The 25676-nt window shown below is 42.7% G+C and overlaps 1 protein-coding gene across 2 annotated transcripts in view; it reads right to left on the bottom strand.

Annotated features, from left to right (window-relative positions):
• LOC117266310 (uncharacterized) overlaps nucleotides 1-24188 on the bottom strand; it is a 29951-nt gene extending 5763 nt beyond the window's left edge. Inside the window, exons 1-5 of one of the 2 annotated variants that reach the window (XM_033641440.2) lie at nucleotides 23087-24188; nucleotides 7088-7294; nucleotides 6563-6776; nucleotides 4817-4978; nucleotides 3586-3804 (exon numbers count right to left, since the gene is read on the bottom strand). In XM_033641440.2, coding sequence (XP_033497331.2) covers nucleotides 3586-3804; nucleotides 4817-4978; nucleotides 6563-6776; nucleotides 7088-7294; nucleotides 23087-23793 — 1509 coding nt within the window. In that variant the 5' untranslated portion in view covers nucleotides 23794-24188. The remainder of the gene's footprint in view (nucleotides 1-3585; nucleotides 3805-4816; nucleotides 4979-6562; nucleotides 6777-7087; nucleotides 7295-23086) is intronic. The other variant, XM_078171588.1, reaches the window with a different exon arrangement.
• Nucleotides 24189-25676: the final 1488 nt, after the last annotated feature.

The raw sequence follows: 25676 nt of genomic DNA, 5'->3' as shown, positions 1-25676 counted from the left end.
TCTTTTTTTGCACACATTAGCACATGAACATGTCCTGCGAATAACACCTGACATCAGCATGTCACTTTTTCTCTTTTCTTTTCCTTCTTGATACTGTTCTCTGTCTCAAGCTCCTTTCTTGGCCCCTGTTGTGGCCCTTGTTTCCATTGCAAATCCACTAAACACATGGGAGACACGTCAAGGAGTGATAATGTAGCCAATCAGAAGCAGAGTAGGGTGGGTCTTGACAAGAAAGGCCAATAGCGAAAGCAGCAAGCAGAATAAACTAAAGGATTAGTATGTGATGTCATGAGGAAGTGCTTCCTCTCCTCCACATGCCTCGGTGTGGCGCTGGCGTCAGTCACATTACTTATCCTCAGTTCTATTGTCCGTACTTTATCCAGACCTCTGCAGGAAAAACATCTGCTGCACTTCAGAGCTTTTCCTGAGGAAAAATAGCTTGTAACTTTCATGGACGGCTGCTGCACTACTCGGTCAGTTAATTAGCCTCACTACTGAAAAGCTATTTGACTCAGAAAGTAGTGACGTTACCACCATGCTACTGAGAAATGCAGTTAAAAAAAGCAGTAATGTAACTCAATTTCTTCATCAATGTAATGTGACTCATTACACCTTTCTAACAAATGTTTCAGACTAAGCAATGAAGCTGGAAAGACCCACTGCAAGAGACAACATAATAAGTGTTCCATGCCCATCTGCAGAACTCCATATATGCACCACAGCAGCACAGCACGGAATATCTGGTATTCTCTGTGAAGGAGTGAATGCTATGAACAGTGAAGTCTACTGCTGTGAGAAGGCAGAGAGGAAGGTCATGTACTGCAACAGGCCAGCGAGAAGCAGAGTAGAGAAAAGGGCAGCTTTCCATACACTGACAGGCAGGAGGCAGAGCGCACAGCTGAATCATCTGATATCAATCACATGCTGTGGTAATGCTCAGAGCAATTTGCATTGATTTGATTGGCAGATTAGAGGCGGTGCAAATCAAACAAGATAAACAAACAAATATGACATTAAACAATGGACATATCTTTTCTAGACTGTCTAGATCTATGATTACTGTCATCTCTCCACCCAGTGCACAGACTTATTTGTTGTCTATGAGCTAATCAGTGTTTCACATCCTCTCCACTGCTGTAGAGCCGCACCCCTTTTTTAACAAGCATGGACTGTGAGGCAAGGAGGACACACAAGGCATGTTTCAATCTATTTTCATATTGTTAAGGAACATAATTTGCGTTTAAACTGTGTTTAAAGTAAAGATGAGATGTTATATTACTTATACAAGTCAAAAAAATCATATAAAAAATGTATAGCTTTTAATGTTGGTGGATCTGAATGACACAGGAAAATGAGCAGGGGAAATACTGTTTAAATAGGGAATACTGTTCAGATTTAATTCTCTAATGATACAGTCAGTTTATAATGCATCTTATTGATTACATACACACAATATTCATCTCAGCAAGTTTTTTCAGCATGCTGTTTTCTAGAGATGCTCCAGAAATTGAGGATATTCTTGATAGTGATGAAAAATACAAAACAAAATAATTATACAGTGTGTTTTAAAGTATCACTTTATTCCTAAATCTGAGTTAATCATTCAAGAAAATTGAAAAAAAACCATGTGTTTTTTTGTTGAAAAAGGGTCTTTTAAGACCTTTTATTGTCAGTTTTACTATTAGGTGGTTTCTGTGTTGAGCTTCTCTGTCCATTGTAGTAGATAGAAAAAATAAAACATGATAAAGTATCCTGATTAAAAAAAAAAAAAATGGGCCAATGATTTATGACTGCATTTAGAGTAGAAATCCACCATTACAATGTCTTTTTCAGTTTGGACCATTACTGGGTTCTAAACTGATTGAAATTTGAGCGCATGTTGCTGAATGAATGGACCCTGTCTGGACACAGAGAGCTCCTTGTGAGCCATCCATCTTAATGATGCTGCATTAAAATCTGTCCAGACGGCTTTGTTGACTGGCGTTGTGTGAAAGCCAAGAGAAGGCATTCCTGTGCAGTGAAAAGATGTATGCAACAATGTGGATGCTCATCTACATAAAAGCTTTTTACTAACAAATATATATTCACATAAAACCCTTCTATAACTACCAATGTTTGTTAATTAACTGTAATTTAACAGATTACAATCATATTTATTTTGTAATTTAATTACGTAATGCTGTTACATTTCACAACTTGTGTCACAACACCTTTAATTGTCATGTCCATAAAATGGGATGAAATGGATTGTGGGCTTGTTAACAAAAAGCAAAGGAAATTATAGGAAAACTACTGTATATACTGAGTATATTTTATAGTCAGAATACGGACGAATAAAATGGCAGACAGTGAATGCACTATAGTAAACACAGAGTGATGTGAGACACAGCCAAGTTGTGACAAGTGAGACTAAAATGATTTTCCCTTTTTTCCCTATTTTTTCCTGTATTTTTCAGGGCATTCAGAGGAAAAATCTGAAGAGTATTTGACAAGAAAAAGAAACTATTTGAGAGAGGTCAAAGAAAATGAATATATCGAAGGAGGAGAAATGTGATTTAGAGTCTGTTCTATCCCATTCATCATCCTGAGACTCCTCAGGAGCATCTTGTAACCACCTTGGTGGATCCTGAGCCACAGGATGGCATCTTTTTTTCTTTCAGATTATTTTTTGATTTTTGCCTTCATTGGACAGGAGGACAGATAGATATGAAAGGAGGAGAGATGGGATGACATGCAGAACTTGCACCACTGCCAAGGACTACTGCCTACAGGACATGAGGCACATGCTCTACCCGGTGTGCTACCAGGGTGCCACCTAGATTTGACTTTTGACAGAAAATTATTCAAGAACAATTTTGATTCTGATTATCATTTAAGTCATTTATCAACCACAAATGCCAAACATTCACTGGTTCCTGCTTTGTAAATATAAAGATCATTATATAATTGTAAACTGAGCATGTTTGGGTCTTTGACTGTGGTCACCTTGGGCTCTGGAAACTTGTGATGGCTGACTTTTTGTAGACTAAAAGAGGAATTGATCAGAGGTGTGGACTTGAGCCACATGACTTCAAGTCATACTCCAGACACTTAATTCTCCTGATGATCCTCTTTGAAACAATTCAACATTCAGTCAAGTTGCAGAAGGAAACTATGAATAACTCATGAAAATGTTACCAAAGATAATGTGTACAAAAACTATGGGTGATCAACAACCAAAAAATTGCAGTATGCAAAACATGCAAGCCGAAGATTAACAATTAATAAAGAAATACAATTTTTAAAAACCTTCATGATTTTTGCCAATTTAATATATTATTAAGCTGTTGTTAAAATGGCATTACATTTGGTGAAGAGCACATTATGACTCCTTTAAGACTTGAAACTCAAAATTGAAGTACTGGGACTTGACTTAGGACTTGACTTTCATGACATTGGACTTGAGTGCAAAGACTTGAGACTTGTTGTGACTTGCAAAACAATGACTTGGTCCCACTTCTATATAGCTAAACTATATAGCTAGACTATAGGAAATATAGCGGGACAAATGGACGCAGTAATAAATACATGAACATCATGTTTCACCTTTTCCTGGTACTGTCGTCGTGAGGAGTCCAGTGACTGGATGAGAGCGGTGGCGTGGCCGATGAACATGGCGTAGCAGGTGGCACCTACGATCATACTGAGCATGGTGAGCCACACATCAGTCATCCCTTCTGGAGCCTGGGCACCGTACCCGATACACAACATGTGGCTCATGGCTTTGAACAGAGCATAGGAGTACTGCACGCCCCATGTGTCATTCTGTGAGTGGGAGGCAGACACAGTGGGTGACAGGAGGAGTAAAAACAAGTTTCAAGTGTTAATTAACAAGCTGCTGCAATATCGGATTGTTCTTATTTTAGTCAGGTGACAGCAGCTTTTCCCCCCTCAGAGGCGCTCAGCCACACCATTTCAGAAAATATAGCTGAGATCATAACATGTAGCAGCAGAGCAATTTAACTGTCAAAACCCACTTTGCTTCAAAAAAGAGCGGCTGCAGAGCATTTAAAACCACACAGATGATAAGAAGCCAGTCGCCCTGCATTATTTAATAAATGTCTAAAGACTATAAATAAAAAAGAGCAGCCTCGCTCTGTGTGTGTGTGTGTGTGTGTGTGTGTGTGTGTGTGTGTGTGTGCCCTTCTGTTTTAAGTCCAATTATACTAAGATGTTAATGGTCTAACGGATGAGGGAACTTTCTCTGGGGAAAATCCCAGCATCAGCCTGCTTAGCAACAGTCACCCAGGCAACCGCTGAGACATGAGTCAGCTATTCATACAGCTGTGTATCTGTGTGCGTTCATGGGCGTCTACGTCCGTAAGCCTGCATGCACGGGGACGAACCCTCCAGCAGGTCCCCCAGGCCTTCGAGTGTTTGCGTATGTTCACGCCTCCACCTGAACTCTGCAGAGGTTTTTAATTGGAAAATCTTTTTTATTTTGGTGATGATGATGATAGTCAATCTTATTCCAACTGGACATGTTGCTGCATGAGCCAATTAACGCAGATAAGGCGCAAACAATGTCAAATCTGATAAACACTCTCACTCTGAACACACACAGATAAGCAGAAGCAGAGCCTTTCTGAATCTGCGATTTGCACTCATGTGAAATAAATATTGTGCACACTGTTCAAACAGCCTGAGATAGCGCTTTGTGCGTTTCATTCAACTGAATGTCGTGTCCTTTTCTTTGTTCTCCGCACAATAAAATCATCGCCTGAAACATATTAAAAATTGCAGTCACGTACGTGCAGTCGGCTGGTTAGAGACTCACCACCATCAGGTTTTTGGAAACCCAGCAGTCAGGAGGGAAGTCCTGCAGCATGGGGACCAGGAACTGGAGACAGCCGTCCCAGTGGCACAGCAGCAGCATCATACCGATCAGGTTAACTATCCTCACCATGGCACTGGCAAGGTCATAGGTCATATGGAAAATCTGAGGAGGAGCACAGGGGAAGATGAGGATGCAGGTAGGATGAATAAAAGGATGGAGAGAGCAGGTGAGATTTCTTTTTCATGAGGATTTCATTCCAAACTTGTTCAAATTGCATTTTAATGAGGCCTGTTCTCCAGCTCATTGGCACAACATTCCAAAAAATGTGTTTGATTCTAAAACCACAGGATTTGGCAAGTGAAAGGCTTGTGGTGAGTCAAACCCATCATAGACTGTATAAGGGGCGTAGCCACTGTGACTTCACCCACTGGTTTGTGGTCTCCCACTTTACCACTTTAAAGCCTCGAGTCATTTTGGCTGTCGTCATTTTGGTCTTTTGGAGTCAGAAGTGACCACATCTGAACAAGAGGGTCAAGATAACTCTAATGCTAGCTGCTAGCTTAGTTAGCACAGTGCATGTACAGCTATGGTTAACTGTGATAATATGAATGATAATGCTCTTTAGTACAACCAAACAAAAAAAAAAATGTTACAACTGACCCTTCATCTCACCCCCGGACACAGACTGGTCAATCATAACGTAGCATCGGGCAACAACACAGCTGTGCTCCATTGACTCTAATGCAGTCGTTTCAGATTTCCTTCATTTTCAGGCTGGTTTTGTGGCTTTTGAGCTAAGTGTTGTGCCTGGGGCACGTCGTGTATTAATGATACTCGTTACCTGGAGAGGTTGGAAAAAGATAATCATTTCTTTGTGATGGCCTGACAAGCTGTCGGAGTAAGTGTGGAGCCCACACTGTAACTAACTGCACTCCCTGACGAAATATTACCATATTTTTGAAAAAATGAAACAGTGATTCCAGAGAGAAGCAGACAGAGGGGTCTACAGTCTGTGTTTGAAGGATATATCCAGGATGTCAAACTGACTCAGCAGCAACAACAGGTTAAAAAGACAAAGATAGTTAGAAGCTAAAGCCCAACTGGCTACAGATCACAGTGTAAAAGTGAACCACATCACTGCTGATCGACACAGAAGACAATGAATATAAAGGGAAACTTTGCTGATATTGAACCAGCTGTGTGGCATCGCAGTTTGTGCAGATGAACCATGTTTGGCCTAGCCCCCACGTGCTGCCAGCTGGGCAGGGATCTCTGGGCGTGAAGTCAAACAACGTTCATCTGCGCACACTCTGATGACACATAGCTGGTTGAATATCAGCAAAGTTTCCCTGCTTCCCTTCACTGGTTCCTGTACAGCAGGGTCAGTCTTTGTTTCACTGTTATAATCATTAAAAAGCAAAAGCAGCATGTGTATACATTCAGTAGGCTATATCTTCAGTAGCTAGCTAGCTAACCCTACACTTTTCAAGGTTTGATTTTGGTTTTGGAACAGGGAAGAAACGTATACCAGTATCATTAATACACAATGTGCCCCAGGCAAAACATTTAGCTCCAAATCCACAAAACCAGCCTGAAAATGAAGGAAATCTGAAACGATTTGGCTCTGTTTTTTACCCACCGAGGTTGTTTCTTGATCACACATTAAATATCAATTGAGTTTTGAACTCTTTCACACATTTATCTCTTTCCTTTCTATTTGCTCTGTTCCCAGCCTCTGTTTCTCACCTCCTCCCACTGATGGATGTAGCGAATGAGTCTGGACAGGCGAAGCAGTCGAAGCAGGCTCAGGATTTTGGTGAAACGGACAATGCGCAGTGCCCTGGCTGTCCTGTAGACCTCAGAGTCCAGACTGTCCACCATCAGGAAGATATAGTCCACCGGGATGGATGACACAAAGTCCACAAGGAACCAGCTCTTCAGGTACTTCTGGCGGATCGCCCTGAGTCATAGTAGGATGGAGGAGCACTGACATTTGTAATTTGGCAGTTGAGCCTTGTGGAAGTGATTCCAACATTTGGCTGGCATAAAGTGATTCTCATCAATATTCAACAGGAACACAACTGGAACATGAACAAAGCTCTGCCACCGGCTCCCCGTCACCTTTTCACATCTCACACACGGACTGTCTCCACACAAACCCAGCAGATGGCCAGAAGAGCAAATTTAAATTTATGGAGACGGAGCTGCTGTATTGATACTGTCGACCGTGCACACACACATAATCATCTCTTTACAAGTGCTTCTACTGACCTGGGGTCCAGCAGTATCTCAGTGTTGTCTTCCTTTATGATGCCAGTCCTGAAGTTGAGAACCAAGTCGACCATGAAGAGAGTGTCAGAGACCACATTGAAGATGATCCACGAGGGAGTGTTCTCGTCTCTAAAGAAAGTGATGCCCACTGGCAGGATGATTAAGTTCCCCATCATCAGCATTAACATCAACAGGTCCCAGTAGAATCTAGACAGAGAGAGACAGTGTTTAAGGTTGTACTGTAAGTCGAAGATATCACTATTCTCCTGACATTTTCTTTTATTATGTTTCTTTGTGTTCACACAGAAAAAAATCACAAAATTCTCCCACAATGCACAAAGGAGATGGAGGAGCTGCTCACTGCTGGAAACCTTTCAATAAATGGTGGGTGGTGGTGAAACAGCTCCAGAGAGATTTTGTAAAACAAAAAGCACTTGATGTTAGACAACATTTTTATGTGTATTTGTGAGGTTTAATTGGCAGTGACATTTAAAATTCAGTGTCACACACATCCCGGTGCAAAACAGTCTTTGAAATCTACATTTCCCAACATGATGGATCAGAGCCTGCAGCATCACCTGAGGACGTCTGCGTGTAGGGAGTCAAAGTGATGCAATATCTGAGTCACAGTCATCTCTCAACCAATATGATGTCACTGTAAACTCTCATGGTCATCTCTCAGCTACAAATGGCAAACGATTGCTGATGTAGATGCTTTACTTCTTGCAGCCTGTTCTTCGGCATCAGTGACGGATGCACAGAGGCGCCTCTCCTGGTGGTATGATACGCACCGAGTGGCAGCAGTTTGTAGCACTGCCGGCAACTACTGTAATATAATGAGCAAGACAGTGCGCATAGGGAGGGTGGAAGAGGTCGTTGATAGGTCAAACAGGCTCCAGACTTTCAGTTGCTGTTCATTTCCTGTGTGAATTTTAAGTGAAATCATGATGTTTTTTCTAAACCTGACGATGGAATTTGGTTGCATAAACCAAGGAAATGAAAAAATAAATAGATAAATATATGTTTTACCTATGTTGTAATTTTATTTTTTTAATATCTTGCCCCACTTTTTTTTTTTCGATTTACCGGTCGATCTACGTTCCAACCCTCACCTATGGTCATGAGCTCTGGGTAGTGACCGAAAAAACAAGATCGCGAGTACAAGCGGCCGAAATGAGTTTCCTCCGCAGGGTGGCTGGGCTCAGCCTTAGAGATAGGGTGAGGAGCTCGGACATCCGGGAGGGAGCTCGGAGTAGAGCCGCTGCTCCTCCACATCGAGAGGAGCCAGTTGAGGTGGTTCGGGCATCTGGTAAGGATGCCTCCCGGACGCCTCCCTTGGGAGGTATTCCGGGCATGTCCAACCGGGAGGAGACCTCGGGGCCGCCCCAGGACACGCTGGAGGGATTACATCGCCCAGCTGGCCTGGGAACGCCTCAGGGTTCCCTCGGAAGAGCTGACGGAGGTGGCTGGGGAGAGGACTGTCTGGGCTTCTTGGCTGAGGCTGCTGCCCCCGCGACCTGGACCCGAATAAGCGGAGGACGACAAGACGAGGCGAGACTTTCCAGGCATTTTTCTAACATATCAGATTCAAACTCTGTCCAATCTTAATTTCAGCTATAGCAGGCAAATATAAAGGGAGAGATGGAGCATGGGGAGGAAATGAAGAAGCCTATACGATGGAAAACTAAATGTTACATCGACAGCTACAGAAAATAAATTTGCGGTTATGTTACGTTTAAGTTTATTTACTTTATTAATCATATTTCAATGTTTTCACTCTTGCTTGTCAATTACACACAGGTCCGAAAGACACACATGCACAAACGGGACCTATACATGCACAAAGTGGAGAGATGTCAGAGTGAGGGGGCTGCCCTTGGTCAGGCGCCCCAGGCGGTTGGGGGGTTCGGTGCCTTGCTCAAGGGCAACTGGGCAGTGCCCAGGAGGTGAACTGGCACCTCTCCAGCCACCAGTCCACGCTCCATATTTGGTCCGGACGGGGACTTGAACAGACGACCCTCCGGTTCCCAACCCAAGTCCCAATGGACTGAGCTACTGCCCCCCCCAACATATATATATATTTCAATATATACATCATGTGAAAGGGTATCCATGGTAGACTACTGTAACAATTTCATTACGAACAACAAAATTTCATGACTTTTCCAGGCCTGTAAAATGTGATAGTGAAATTCCATGACACGAGTTTTTGAGATTTTTTTTTTCTTCCAAAATCTGTATTTAATGCCATGAGATTGGAGGACTTATTTATTTATTTCCTTTTCACATTTTACTTCAGACATTTTATCATACCAGGGAAAATATAGAGTCCATACATTTACAATGTCTGCAACTGAAAACAGACCATAATAACAGACGATGGATTAAACCTGGCATCATGATCAGCATATTCAAACAATAGAAGCTTTGATTGCAGAGATGATTTATTAAAATAACTTTTGGTGTAAGCAGAGTGGCACATTGTTCAACAAGAGGATGATCATGAGCGGGTGCTGCAGTAACTGCTTTGTTCATTTCTCTTTAAAATGGTCAGAAAATGTATTCAGAGGGTTACTGCTTGTTATGACCCCCATGTGTAGCAAAAGCCTGCAAACACACTCACACAGTGTATACTCCTGTTAAAGAAACAATATTTCAATATAACGTTGGGTTCTATCGGTAAGACTCCACTGTGGTTCAACTTTCCCTCCCTACTTTATTTTTCCTAAGCATGCATTTCCCTTTTAACCACTTTAATGGACCGCCATTAGCCGACACGAGGCAACAAGTATATGCTGCATGAAACAATTTATACATTTTCTGGTCTATTATTAGCATTCAGTGATGTGTGATAGCGACTTTTGATAGCCATCATTTTGACTATTTCATTTTATTTATTTTTTTCCTCATTATGTTTTCAAATATTCTGATACTTTTCTTTGCCATGAAACTTTTGATCGTAGCTGTGTTTCAAAGATGCTGTGACACTAAATAAACCACTCCTAAGCCACTTTTGACTTGTAATAAACCTGCAAAATGTCATTAGAAGAAATTATCAAGTGTTTTTAATTGAATCATTTCCTTTGGATGACCAACTTGAGACACAATATGTATATTTATATTTGAACCAACATATAAGAAATGTATTTTTGTAACGGGGCTACATCATCCAGTAATACAGCATGGAATACAGATGGATGAAGCCTCTCAAGGTTACTGTTCCCTCTCTTTGACCCTCTCTGTGTCTGTGTGTCTCTGTTCAGTTAATTCAATTCTGCTCTGCTTTACTGGTATATGACAGATAAAGGATGTACTTTATGTTAGCAAAGCTTTTGCAAAGGATTATTTTGTCTTAAAGGGGAACTACACTGATTTCAAAATTCATACATGTTGGTCTACAACAGTCCCAAAATATCAGTAAACACAAACAGCTCTCTCTCAAATCCCAAAAATAGAGTGCTAAAACTCTGTCATCAAGGAGCTGCTCCAAAGACAATGAACTGGGAAAGGTGTTATAGATGACACTGGGAGCACCCAGGGTAATGCTCTAAGTATATGGGTACATTTTCTGTGTCAGGTCTGAAAACACTACAGTAGAATAAACGTCATTTAAGTATAAAAAAGAAAACAAACATTCAGTGGGTCCACAAAATCAGTCTCCCATTCATTGTCTGTGGAGCTGGCTCTGAGAGAGAGTAGCTCATGTTCACAAATATTGATTGAACTTTCCTCGGCAATGGAAAGAACAGAATTCTTAATTTGGGTGGCGTGCCCCTTTAAGAGAAACATTAACACGTACCAGTTTTACAATAAATATAAAACCATCAGTGTTTGGACCTGATTTAAATCAAACGCAGCGTTTCCAAGTGTAGAATCAAGTGTTAACTCTCAAACAACCATCTACTTTTTTGGGGTTTAAGATTGTTTCCTCCAATCAATCCTTATAAGAATACGAGAACAAACGTGTGTTTGCGTGCATTTTCTTGTTCAGAGCGTGGTATTCTGGAGCTGGGTGTTAAAAGAGCTTTTTGTACTGCTACTTCTCCTCCTTGATCTTCGTCTTCTTGAGATCTTCCAGTTGGGTCCCCTTGGAGCTCTCGGTCTTCTCCCACTTCCTCCTGCTACTCGATGCAATGACTCTCCAACTGCTGCTCAGCCATCTAAAGAGCAGCCACAAGGATGTTCTCTCATCTTTGCCTATCAAGCTGAGCCACATACTAGGAGGCACGTGTTTTCTGAGTTTCCTCCAGCAGGGAGGTTTTCTCCTGCTGCCATAGGAGGCGGTCAATCTCTGGCCAATCGTCAGCCTTTTCCTTTGTGTTTGTTATCTTTGTCCTGCATCTCCAGCTGGGAAAGCTGGGATTTTTTCATCTGTGCCAAGAGAGGAGGGTTGTCCTCCTGCCACTAGTGATGTCCAACCTTCAGCTCCTGCTCAGCTTCCATCAGAGCAGCCATGAGCTCGCTATTCTTGTCTCTCTGGTAGTGTTTTTCTCCTGCTTTATCAAGGCTGCTGCAATCTTCCTGGTCTCCTCTCTCTGTTCCTCCAGCTGGGCTTGATGAGAAACCTGGGATCTTTCCAGTGTCTTCTTAGTGTCCTCCATCTTGCTCCATTTATTCTGCAGCTTCTCAGCTTGACTACCAGAAGGACTCCCCCCTTAAATCTACTGTGGGTAAGCCTCACCTCCTTGTCCTTCAGTTTGGTCACAGAAGCTGCTAAAGTTTCTGCTTTGAAGTTTGAAGTCTGTATTTAGTGCTTTCAGCTGAATGTGATATAAAAAGCAAACACTGGCAAGTGGACAAAATTGGCAACAAAAATAATCATCATTATTTAGTTCCAGCTTTTAAAATAGGAGAATTTGCCTCTTCTCTCTCATCTTGTTATGGCCATTTCTTGCTATCTTTTGACAACTAAAGTTATTAAGAAATTAACAAGTGGAAAGCCTGATTCTCATAAACAGTTCCTAATTAATACTACATTCCTTTACCATTTTGAGACAGCACTGACAGCAAGAGGTAAAAACAAAATCCTCCGTCAATTACAACCATATAACTTGAGCCCCTACACAAATTAAGTGACACAGGAATATGTTAGTATATTATACAATAAGTTAAGGCTGAAAAATGAACTTATAAACAGCTTAACAGCAATGTCACAGCTAAAGGGAAGAGGTAAGGTGGGAGCCACCCCTTTATAGGTGGGGTCAACACATTCTCACTCCAACCTCATCACATATTGATGTATGGTTTCTATGTCCACATACGACATACAAGGTACCCTGGGTGCATTGGTTGTCGACGTTCTGGGATGCCGTGTCAAGTTCTACCCGTTACATGCATTGTCTTCTTTCAAAATACAATTTTTTGACATTTAACGTTTACATACAGTTTCTTTCAAAATTGCACTACGTTGGTACAATGCCAAGAAATTACATTTTTTTTCCCATCAACAACAAATGCACATAGTTGGGTTTAGGAAAAAAAACAAGCGGTTAGGTTTAGGAAAAAAGAACAGGGTTTGGCTTCAGAATCTGACAGGACGTGAACACCGCTCTCTCAGGTGAAATTCAGTGTTTGTTGGACCCGCCCAACCCACTTGGACATTCGCTGCCTTAACTTTTGTCCTTGCCCTGCTGCGTTTTCTTCTGACGCTGCCGGGTGCCATTAAACTACATTAAAGGACACCTTTTTCGTTGGTTTCTGATGCCCCAAGTCACTACCCAAGCACTGGATTTTGAGGACTTTGGAGTGAGACCAGGCTTGTGGGGTACCCCCAAAGGTTAAGGTAGGGGTACAGAAACTGAGGATCAAACCTTCCACATATTGACTATGGAGGCCTAAGCGTGTCAGGTAATAACTGAAACAAAGTTTGTGTAATTATGATACTTAATATTACAAATGTACATTTGACTTTGTTACAAAACATGACAACATACAATAATTGGGGACATTTAAATACAACAGAGCCGTCGCTAAGGTTATTAGTAACACCTTTGCTACTTTCTTTTCCTACTATGACAAGTCTATCTGCTTTGAAAAGGTCCTGTTGTATTCAGTATGTGTTAGGTTTTAGCTATGATGTAGCCTTTACATTCATGAGAAAAACTTATCAGATTGATTTTCAAACTGAAGAAGACCGTGCATTTTACTTCACTGTGAGGAACATAAAAAATAGATTTAAAGGAGCACTCCTGTCGTTCAGGGTCTGACTTACATAAAGTTGTGAGAGGCAGATCCAATAAAGAAAGGTCAGTACTGAAACAGTAGAGGCTGAGATGTTGTCACTTTTAGATTGTAGCAGGTGAAGCTCCAAATCCTATAAAACATGTTGATAGCATCTTTTATTCAGACCACCCTGCCCTCATCTTTCAAACTTCAGAACTCCACTTTGTACCAGGCCCCCGGGAAAGTCGCTCAGCCGTATTTCTAATATCTCCCACTGGCTACTCGCAATACTGCAGCGAAAAAATACCCTGTGGCCCAAAAAGCATTTTCGCCACTTTTTTGGCATATGCACCAGGCGAGCAGCAGGTTGGGAGTGAGTAACTGCCCCAAGCAAAGGAGTTCAAGTATCTTGGGGTCTTGTTCATGGGTGAGATGGAGCGGTGGTTTGGTGCTGTCGTGGTGAAGAGAGAGCTGAGCCAGAAGGCAAAGCTTTCAATTTACTGGTCCATCTATGTCCCAACACTCACCTATGGTCTGGGTGGTGACCGAAAGATTGAGGTGGCAGATACAAGCGGACGAAATGAGTTTCCTCTGAAGGGTGGCTGGGCTCAGCCTTAGAGATAGGGTGAGGAGCTCGGACATTCGGAGGGAACTCGGAGTAGAGCCACTGCTCCTTCATATCAAAAGGGGTCAGTTGAGGTGGTTCAGGCATCTGATCAGGATGCCACCTGGGCACCTCCCGTTAGAGGTGTTCCAGGCATGTCAAACAGGTAGGAGGCCCCGGGGTAGACCCAGAACATGCTGGCGGGATTACATATCTTGTCTGGCCTAGGAACGCCTCGGGGTCCCCCAGGAGGAGCTGGGAAGCGTTGCTAGGGGTAGGGACGTCTTGAATACTTTGCTCAGCCTGCTGCCCCCACGAGTCACGACCCAGCTTCGGATAAGCGGTTGAAAGTGGATGGATGGATGGATGGAATAAGTACCACCTTCGGATCCAGTATCCAGATCTTAAAATACATCCACAGTTTGTACACTGGCCCAAACTGAGATGACCTTGATGACACAGAGTTATTTTACATAACTTTAAAACATTTTCAGAGCCACAGAAGACATTATACCTCAGTTTTCACCAGTTGAGTGTTATTCTCCATAACAAGTAAACTTTCACAGTATCAGCGAATGGTTGCATAAGCCATTGACAGAATCTCCCCAGCTGTGTTTATTAGGAGACCGGTCTCTTCTACCACTGAGTATATCTAAACAAAACTGGATTTACACTGGCACACTTTGTCGTTTCTAGGATTGTTTTCCACCATTTGAAGAGCCAGAAAGAACCACGTTTAGCAGAATGGTTGAAATTGATTACAGACATTGCCTCTTTTGAAGCTCTAATTGCAAGGACTCATAATTACCAAGGAAAGCTTTTGTTATATAAAAAGGAAGGAACCTAACCAGAAGTAAATATTTCTAAAAATGTCTTTATTTCTCATTAAGGACAATACGCCATCCCACATATTGATACATGATGCCCCTTAACTTACATAACCTGTCCTTCAGCAGCTTCACTGGTTCCCAGTTAAACACTGTTTTGACTTAAAGGTCTTACCCCTCACCTTTAAGGCCATCCACAATCTGTGCCTCTCCGAACTCTTTATCCACACCCCCACCCGCACTCTCAGGTCTTCCTCTTCCATCCACTTCACTGTCCCATCAGCCCGCCTGACCACTATGGGGTCTAGAGCCTTCGGAGGCCTCTGGAACTGCCTCCCACCGGACATTTGTAACATCAACTCTCTCTTTCCTTTTAAATCCTGCCTTAAAACTCATCTCTTTCAAATAGCCCATTCAAGTCTGACTCCTGTCCGTCTATACTGTTCGTAATATTTATTTGTTGTTATAATTATCTTATTTTTTATTCTTTTTTTGATGTTACTTAATTCCTTATCTCTTTGACTTTAATAATTGTTATTTTCTCTATCTTTGCCAGTAGGGTGACATAAATGTGTTGTGAAAGGCGCCTATAAATAAAATGATTATCATTATTATTTACGGTACTTGTACTTTTAATTCAATTCAATTCAATTCAATTCAATTCAATTCAGTTCAATTCATTTCAATTGAACTGAACTGAATTGAATTTTAATTTATCTTATTTAATTTAATTCTATTTAATGTATTTATTTTTTGGTCTTTTACTTATTTCCCATTGTAAATTGATCTACTGTAGCAGTGGGATTTTTGTCTCATGATGCTGTATATTGAAAAAGTTGATAAAAGCTTTAATTGCAAAAGAAAAAGTGTGAACTACCCTGTGTTCAAAATGGGCAGAGTGCCCCTTTAAAGTACAATCTGGATCGCTTCAGGCATAGAGGCACCTTTTAGACTTGCTAGTCTGTCTCTTGACCTCCACCAATACCATAATTCTCCTACTTAATCCTTTTATATCCTATTTCCTGATATATACACATTCTTATGTTAATATTTTTGGATATATAGTCTCCCCTTTGTAACATCCAAGACACTAAGACTAATTCCTCCTGGTAGCCTTCTCCATGTGCAGGACTGGTACAAGTGAACATTTCCCTCAAGACAGTTTCATCCTTTGCAAATGCTTTGCCAACATAAATCACATTCTTTATCTCTTATACTAACAAAGCAGAGTGGAATTGAACTGAACTGAGAAAGGGAGTCGGACAGAGGGGGGCAAAGAGAGGCAAATGATCAGTAACCTTGGGAGGATTCATCAGTCTGTATTTCATGCTGGAGGGTATTACCGCATGACGTAGCCCCCTTGTAAAAATGCTGCGAGTGATTAAAGTATGACAGAAGAGGCGATCCAATCATGTGGAGATGATGCCCGTCATCTTTCTGCCTTTCTCCTCCTAATCCCTTCATCCATCACCTTAACCCGTATCAATGACTTGCTTCCTCTTGCGTCCCCTCTCTCCCTCCACACACACGCTCTCCTTCTGCGAGAAAGTACACTCAAGCTCTGTGGTCGATTGCTATTGAGCTCTAATTTAGTAACACAACCTCATGGTGTGTGACGCTGCCGCTAGACTGATGAAGATTAAGTATGAGTCATCACTCTGCTACACACACACACACACACACACACACACACACACACACACTTCTCCCTGACTTTGTCACTTATGCTGACAGATGTATCACTTCATAATCACTGGCAATAAATACAGGGATTATTTACAGCAACACAGACGCAGCGGTTCTGTAGCTGCTGTTGTGACGGGGCTGAAGATTTATTCCTGACCTTGAGGACACGCTTTGTTAACTCTCATTATAGGAAACGACTCTGTAAATCAAATCATGTTGCACTGATTGTTTATGTCTGCCAGCGCTATTCAAATATAAAATATTATCTAAAATTCAATACTCTACAGTGGTACTTAGTGTTCTGATGGAGGACGTGACCTGACGGAGCTTCTCCAGAGGCAAAATATTCTTTTTAATGAGGCAGAGACTTTGCTGTTGTAGTTGTATACTGTACTAGAGCTGAAATGATTCTAGTCTATTAAGCAATTACTCATTGAACAGATTATTTTCATAATTGTATCCAAATATTTTTGGGTTTTGCTCGGATTAAACTATTTGAATATGTCAACTTGGACTTTTTAGATTATGGTTAATGAAAGCAATCGTTGTGACAACCTTATTGTGGCAGAAAATAGCGTTTCTAAATGCGCGATTATTATTGTATTTAGGGATGTCCCGATCTGATCACTTTCGATCAGTTTTTTTAGCTGATCGGGATCGGCTCTAGAGTGATACTTTGTTTAACATCAGCTGTCACACAGGTGTTTTTACTTGCGAAGTTTTAATGCAAAGACATGTGGAGTGCAGTGTCTGAGCCCCACCCGTGGGGAAACACCACACGCCATAAACGACAGCAAAAACATCGTATGAGACTGCTTATTGCGTTTTCTAACCAGATTATGAGCACTCACTCTGAGAGTATCTTGTATTTATGGCGCCTTGTATTTCACCACGGGCGGTGGAGATACAGACAGTGCTGCAGAACACCAGTCGCACTCACCACGCCACTGCAAAGAGCAACAAGAGCTCCGGACTGAAAAGCAATTAAGAGTATTTCATTAATGTAGACTGAACCGCACAAAGATGTTCAGACGACGAAAATAAATACTCAGTGGAGCTCAGTTCATTCAGGTTACTCATGCAAAGGCTGCACTGAGGCAACAAACACTGGAGAGTAGGCAACTCTCTTAAAGGGACAGAGACAAAGCCAAAAAGACAGTATGTGTACTTTACTTGACTGACTCGTACTGTACTTGTATTTCAAATTCTGCTACTTTTTAATTCTACTACACAACATCTATGAAGGAAATATTGTCATTTTATACTCAACTACATTTTTAAACTGCAACTTAAGAATTTAAATAGAAAACATATCACATGCAAAATGTGTGGCTGGGGCCTCAACTGATGTCACACAGAATTTGTCTGACATCAGTCACTTGTCTCACTCAGTTTCCATCTTCAGTCTGACATTGCCTCCACACTAACTGATATTCTCAGTTTGAGTTTATTAACATTCATGCTCTCAGTTAACAACTGAATTTATGCAGAATTTATATCAAGAAAAGTAGAAATATGTCTACACTGATTTTACATGATAGAATATAAAAACAACACACATCTATACCACACATGCACCAATCCACTCATACACCATTTTAAATGCCATGAAAACAACAGGGAAAATTTTTTTTTCTCTAACCAATCATTAGACCCACGTAGTATCCACCTGAATCTAACATCATTTTAGGTTGACACTGGTGCATAGCCACACCAACATACTGGTTTTGCCAGAGTTTTAAGAGTGGAGTGAAGTTAAAACCAAATATGATGTCAGGGGAATTGAGAAGACACGCCGTCTACGTTGGAAGTCTATGTTGTGGGCGCACAGCTTGACAACAGCATTAGTCTCAACGCAACGCTCATTCAATATATCACTTGTTCAACTGCGAAACCGCCATTTCACGTTATGATGCAAGACGAATCAGTCAACTCAGTGGAGTGGGCAGATTCAAAGGTCTGGACCCAGGCAATGAGTTGTTTGCATCTTTGGCACTGTATGTTTCTGCAAACCACAGATATGTTACATTTACACACTATTATGTGAGGGATATGCTGTGGTTTATGTTTGGTTAGGCACAAAAACTGCTTAGTTTTGGTTGGGAAAAGATCATGTTTTGGCTTAAAATACACGATCTTGGGGGCCCAAGTTCCCACAGGAAAACACAGTGTTGTCTTGGTAATATACAACAGCTTTTTGTGGCACTACCCCTGGAGGAAAAAGAGGGACGGGCTGCAAAAAAACACCCATGTTTGATGGCTAAAAAGCCTCTGGATATACAGCAATGACTCGCTAAAAAACAACTGGTTTTCTTGTTTGCTGGTCTTAATAGTAGTCTGCAGTTAGGCAGGTGGTGTAACGTCATCCACCATCCTCTCTATCTCAGGATGACAAAGTCAGCTTATATATTCCTTCACTGTAGAAACATTGATATGATACCTATGAAACATGCTAATGTATTCATGGTTTGCAGAGACATACAATGGCAACATTTTCCTTCCTGCAACTGGGCTGCAAATCTACGTGCTCATGTATTATTTGTTCTGGTTTTCTTGAGTTGGTCTGGTGATATCAGGCGACCAAACTTTCCGGATGGTTTCATTTTAAATGCTTGTTTAAAGCCTAAAGCGGTAACGTTATCCAATACTTCACCACAAAGCAGATTTAAAGGAAGCCATTTTACTCAAGTATCTTTTAATTTGTTGTACTGCTACTTTTACTTAAGTAAAGGATCTGAGTACTTACCTCCACTGCCCTACATTATCATCCTTCGGGTAATTACACCCATTTAAGATGTCTTTGTCTCTACCTGTCTTCACACACACACAGATGATTAACTATTATTGAAATGAGGGTTGATCTAACCTCAGTGGCATGCAGCAACAACGTTTTAGTTTGCTGAGTAACATAATAGACGACACTATACATGTCACTGCACATTAATCAGCCTCTGCTGTCACTGAGATGTGAGAACAAAGAAATGAGAACAACCAAACAGACGAGACAAGATGTCAGATCCAAACCAGGTATGATGTGAAGGTTTGTCATGTTGGCTAAATACCTGTCGAGGCGGTGGAGTGAGGCAACACTGGCTCTTGGATTGCATGTGATCGTGCGTGTGTGTGTGGAGAGTTCATAGTACACACAAGTGCACGGAGTCTGTCTCACACACACACAGATAGGAATTGCAAATGCAATCAAAGCAGTTCTCCGTGGCCTCATCAGTATTCCATCTTGTACATGAACAGGTGCTGGAGGAGAAGTGACCTGCATCTACCTGCTCAGCTGTTGTCAAACCAAACACTAATTCTACTGTAATTGAGGCCAAGTGTCTCCTGAGCGGCCTGTGATTGGTTCCCTGCTTGCTGTTGGCCAGATGTCAGTTCTGAGCAAGTTTCCACCCATCATCCTGCCAGACGTACAGACAAACAAGCACAACAGCGACCGGCTATTACGCAATAAATCCCTGTTACTATATGTGTAATGCCACCAACCTCGCCTCGACACGACTTGTGTGCAGTGACAGAAAAAACTGTCCTCCTCACTTTCTGTGCTCTGAATCGTCTCCCTCTGCCTCTCATTATGTATTCTTATAGGTGCAGCGGCAACAACCCATATTTTCTTAATGAGGTGAAGGGCGTGTGAGCTTATCTGCAGCACCCTCAGTAATGACAGACCACACACATTACTGCACACACACACACACACACACACACACACATACACACAATCTCTTGTGCTCAAGGTCGACACCAGGACACAAACACAATAAAGGGGCTTTGGAAGTAATCTGTCTTTGCTTCTCGCTCTCTCCGGCCTCACAAAGTTCCTCTTCAGACTCCGCTCCAGACTACAGGTACTTAACTGAAAAGTTAGATGAGTGAATTATGCATAATGCATACTCAACTTGTATAATTTAGGAAGTCATGCATAATTGATCAAAATTCAATTGTGATTCTCCGACGGGCTAATTAGGAATATTAACATCTTTAGATATCTTGCATGAATATCAATAAGTGCAGGAGGGGCAACCATCCATCCATCCATCCACACCCGCTCATCCACCCTTCCCTCCCTGAGTCCCTCGCTGACCTCGTTCACCGTATCTCCTGTGAGCAGACTCATAAGCAGCGCTTGTGAGTGATCATCAAATTGACAGACAATACAAAACGACTTATGTGTGTGTGAGTGTGTGTGCGAGTGGCTGATGAGACAAAAGTGGGCCAGGAGCCTTGGGGATCAAGTCATCCACTGTTGCTGCAGCCTGTCTGGAGATTATGAATGCCGTCTCTCCCTCTGCTGTCCACCTGCACATTTTTAGGTGTGTATTTGTGCAAAGTCTCAAACAGCCAGTGACCAGGACGCTCAGCATGTCAGTCTTTAACTATGACATGTTTGGTTGCGTGCAAGTTGGCCTTGTGTGTTCAAGGCTGGGCATTCATAAAACTCCTCTCCATTAAAAAAAAAAAAAAAGGACGCCAGGGAAACATTTACTGCGAGAATTTACCACCAGGTTCGTCTTTATCCTCACAAGGAGACTTTAACCAACAAATAAGCAGCCTCGACTGTCATTTTCACCTCAGGCGTTATTGATTCTCGTGCTAATTGTTCTAGAAGAAAAATCCATGCATGGAGTTGCCAGCAGGGCGTGCTGTGCTGGGTTCATCCACTGTTCACATGAAAATACACTTAACATTTCACTTAATTGACATGGAAGGCGTCTCTCGCTGCTCCCCCTGATCAGCCAAACACATTCTGGCTAAATTTGTCCCCCTGCTTTGCATCTCGTCACCTTTATCTCCCTCTGACTGTGAGACCGTTTCTTCTGGAAACAACAGGCCACCGTGTAGAGTATTTATTCTGTCATTAGTTTACAGATGGAGACCTGCCACTGCTGCGTGGTGTCTACACTGGAGGCCTCGTCACCTGAACACCACCCTTTCCATAAACACCTCTCCCTGCCTTCATCATGCCTCCAAGGACTCCCCTTTTTTTCATTCTCCCTGTTAACCTTTCTCACAGCCTCTGCCTCTGTATCAGGAGTGAGGGAAAGAAATCAGTATGGTATGGTATCACAGTATTTTGTGTGGCAAAACTGTATCGATACACAAACGCTAAGTATCATTTGTTTTATTATCACCCATTCTTTGGAATTGGGACAGAAGCTTATTTTGGTATTTTTATTTTTGGATTTAGATTTTGACTCCTTGATTAGGCTGAGAAATATATTTTAAAGGATCAAAGTCTTGGCTATTAAACTTTGTAACGGGCTGACCTCCCAATGATTTAACTTTTCTTTGAATAGCATAAACGATGGATGTCAGAGGTAAGATCTGACAGAGCTGACATGTCACAGAGTTGACAAAAAGTTATATATTCAATAATTTCACTGCAGTTTTAGTGAGTAGCCATTTTATTTTTCAGAGTTCCTTATCAAAATACTCATTTTTTTTAAAATATAATTCTTATATAGTTTTGATTTAAAAGAGCTACAGAGTTGACATGTTATGGTTGAGACATACCCATTAGCCCCATTATTGAATGAATTTATCAGAAAATACAAAGCTTACCAGTATTTGAGCAGCAGTCCTGCCCTTTTGGAAACCAGGAAGTGAAACAGGAGTCCCTGTGATATAGCTACCGTCCATTATGCCTGATTAAATTATGTTTTTGTAGAAATCTGACAGAAGAATTTGGGACAGATCTTTCAAAAGCTGACATTTTTACACAAATAATAATAATTCAAATCAAGACGATTTTAGCGGTACATTTTTACACCAAAAGTGTCAGTAAGCACTGTTAGTTTTAGATTTTGAAGACTTTTAACACATTTTTCAGCTGTTTGAAGTTGTAAAATCTTGTCTGGGACAAGAGTGTTTTCTGGCACAGGTTGGAAAAGAAAATTAAAACACATTAAATTACCCAATAAATTATATTTATTTTATAAAAATGAATTATTTAAAAATCATTTTAAGTCTTGATAAGTTAAAATTTTAACATTTGTTTGTTTGTTTGTTTTTTGGTAGAACATGATTTGTCTTAAGAATGGGTGTTACATGAATTATTACAGTTGCAAATATGAATTCAATTTTTGGTATCCTGCTGGAATAATAAAATCAATTGCTTGTTAAACAACTCGATACATTTTGCTGCAAAAAAAAATAAGTGAGATCAACAGACTGAAACCTTTATCTTATTTAAAACATATGTTAAAGTTTTCATTCATTCCATAATTTGCAGTTAATAAAAGGTCATGAATCGCAATATATATCGCCATATCTGCTGTCAGAAGACTGTGCATATTGCAAACCGTGTTAAAGTTGCAGTAATATTGTATCGTGATAATATATCTCCTCCTCTCCTCTGACCCCAACATCACTTCCTGTACGCCTCTTTTGTGTCCCTGCATGTCTCTCCCTCCTCCTCCTCCTCCTCCTCCTCCTCCTCCTCCTCCTCATTTCGCCCAGTTAAAAACCTAAGAGGCTGCTGGGTGTATGATATGTTTCTGTTCCCTCTACTTAAGTGTCTATCATTACGCCTGAAGTGTGCTCGCTAAAGTGAGCTGGCTTTCAACTTGCTTTGATCCACATTTCACACAAGAACTTTATGTGCCTTTTATCTGCTACAAGTGGCATTCATTCCACAAACCAACATCAGTGTGACGAGCTGTGGAGGGTGTGTGTGAGAGTGTGTGAGTGTGTGTGTTTCTGACTTCATACCTGAAGTCACTGTACGGGTGTATGATCCACGACCCCGCTGATTTCAGTCTCTCCTGCTCCATCGCCACAGCTTTGTGGGACCCAAACATGCGCAGGCTGAACTTGTTGACCCCGGGCTGAAGCATGGCCCCAAACTGTCTCTGGATGAAGGTGCTCTGGTTGGAGGTGCTGTAGTCCTCCCCGTCCAGCCCCATGCCGAACCCACCCAGTCCAGACGGACCCATCAGCTCGGGGGTCCCTGCTGCAGTGGTGTTGCATGCCGTGGTGGTGGTGGTGGTGGTCTCTGGGCCGGTTGCCACTACCATCACTCCGGTCCCGGTGGAGGAGGTGGAGGGCAGGGCGGCGCGGGTCGCGGCAAAGCCCACTGAGCGCGGAGGAGGAGGATGGGCTGTGGCAGAGGAGGAGGAGGGCGGGGGCGGCAGGGGCACCGGGGTGGTTGGGGTGCCGGCTGCGCGGAAGGGAAGGCCGTCTCTGGTGGAGGAGCTCATGATGGAGGGGCGACGGCCGCGTCCACCTGAGGAGGTGCTGTCCGCTCCAAACGAGCCCCTCTCCCCCTCCAGTGAGGCCTGGGACAGCCTGTAGCCCGGGGAGGGCAGGCTGCCCTTGCTGCGTCGCTTCGCGTCCCCTCCGTTACGCCTGGGGAGGCTGTCACCCCCAGACCCCCCGGCGCTACCGGGGGTACCCACACCTCCAGCCACCCCATCCATCCCAACTCAGGGAGGAAGAGGAAGAGGAGGAGGGTGAATAAAACCTGTAACCCTCCGGAAAACTACTCTGTAATGTACTCGACCCCTTCAGATTAGGTGAGAATGTCAATGTCAGTCTGAATGTTAAATAGAAGGCGCTAGAGAAAAGTGCTCTGTGTATCTCCAGTCATTGTCCTGGAGCCGGCAGCTCACACCTCCGCCCTCTCTCCACCGATGTGGCCATGCTTACCTCAGTGCCCTTGGAAACAGCCCCATCCAGACGTTAAATCCTTCACCCTGCCGGTGTGACGCCAGCAGCTTCACTTTTCCTCTTTAAGACTCTCTTTTGTCCTCACAGATGTTTCTGTACCATTCCTCCTTCCTCGTCCTTGAAACGTTTCTCTCCACCCGCGGCCCTCCCTCTCCTCTCCACAGCCGCCCTCAACGCTCCGACGCCGGTCATATTGGCACCGGATTCCCGGTCTTTTGTAGATAACGGAGCTCGCCGCTCATTGGCCGTCTGGGTCCTGTCCGTGTAGCCTATATGACCAGGCGGCTCACCCAATTTGACTATTCTCCACATACACCATTATGTAAGAGATGGTTTTGAGCGGCAAGGTGGGGAACATTCATCTGCGGATGAATGACAAGGACACTTGATCCTCTGTCAGGAAGGATGGCTTGTTAATGCACATAAGGGACGCACATAATAGGCACACACAGGCGCTCATACTCCAAGGCGCACTGATTCATTCTGACACGCACACTAGAAACACACACACAGGGAAAAAACGGATCGACAGGGACACACAAGACGGCGCAAACAAGTCAAATGACCCCGAATCTAGCCCATGATTTCCCGGAATCCGCGGCACGTTGTCATGTTCAGCATCCGAGCGGAAAAACACTCATCATGATGGGAGGCGCGCCGAAACGTTGCCAGCCCGACAGGAGCGCTCAGACAGCCAGAGGAGGAGACAACCGGCTCTACAACAGAGCTGTTCTGTAAAAGTGACGTCGGAATTAACCTGGTCAGGTGTTCAGAGTCTGACGCCCGAAATCTCCTACTCGCTCATCAGCAGCTGCTGCCATCTATTTCCACTTCTGCCGACTTTCAATGACATTGTGTCCAGACTACCGGGATACAGCGCTGTCCTTTCTCCCTCTATGGCACCGAGGACACATTAAAGGACGCCTTATTTCAATAGAATAAGCAGCTCCAAGGTAAAACGGTGCGCCCTGATGAATTCAAAAGCCTCCTTAAAAGAAAAAATAAAACAACTTGTTGAGCGTTAAAGGTGGCTGCTCCTTCACAGCCGACGGACTGGAGCTGAAATTCACTTCTCACTCTGACTCAACACTCAGAGGTCGAGCCGGCACGTCCACAGAGGCGCGCGTTGCATGCAAATGACATATTAAATAAATAAATGTGCATATAAAAGGTCCGGATCTAATCGGCCTGTTGCCATGGCATCCGCATCCCCATCATACGTCCCCCAAGGCCGCATGCCCGGCCGGCGCAAAGACGCACGCATCCCTCGCAGGTACAGGTCGCGCGTCATCTTTTCTCTCTCTCGCTCTCTCTCTCTCTCCAATACAGCGGGGGAGCGCGTGATGGAAGAGCGATGACGAAACTTTATTTAAACATCGGAAAAAGAGCAAGTCGATTTAAGAGCAGAGAGCTATAGAGAAAGACCCGGGAGAAGAATAAAATGCTTTATAAATGGATAAATTAATAAAATGGTTAGTTAATGAAAAGCTGTGGAGCCAAACTCCTTGAAAGGCTACGTTTGAAGTAATAAATCATTTCATCTTATCAGAGCTGATGTATCATAGCAGATCATTTAAAAAGACTACAAGTGCCAATGCAATTTTCTAAATACACAGTTAATAATATATCACCT

The sequence above is a fragment of the Epinephelus lanceolatus genome, chromosome 10, assembly GCF_041903045.1.
Source record: "Epinephelus lanceolatus isolate andai-2023 chromosome 10, ASM4190304v1, whole genome shotgun sequence".
NCBI lineage: Eukaryota > Metazoa > Chordata > Actinopteri > Perciformes > Serranidae > Epinephelus > Epinephelus lanceolatus.
This window is presented reverse-complemented; position numbering and strand designations above follow the sequence as displayed.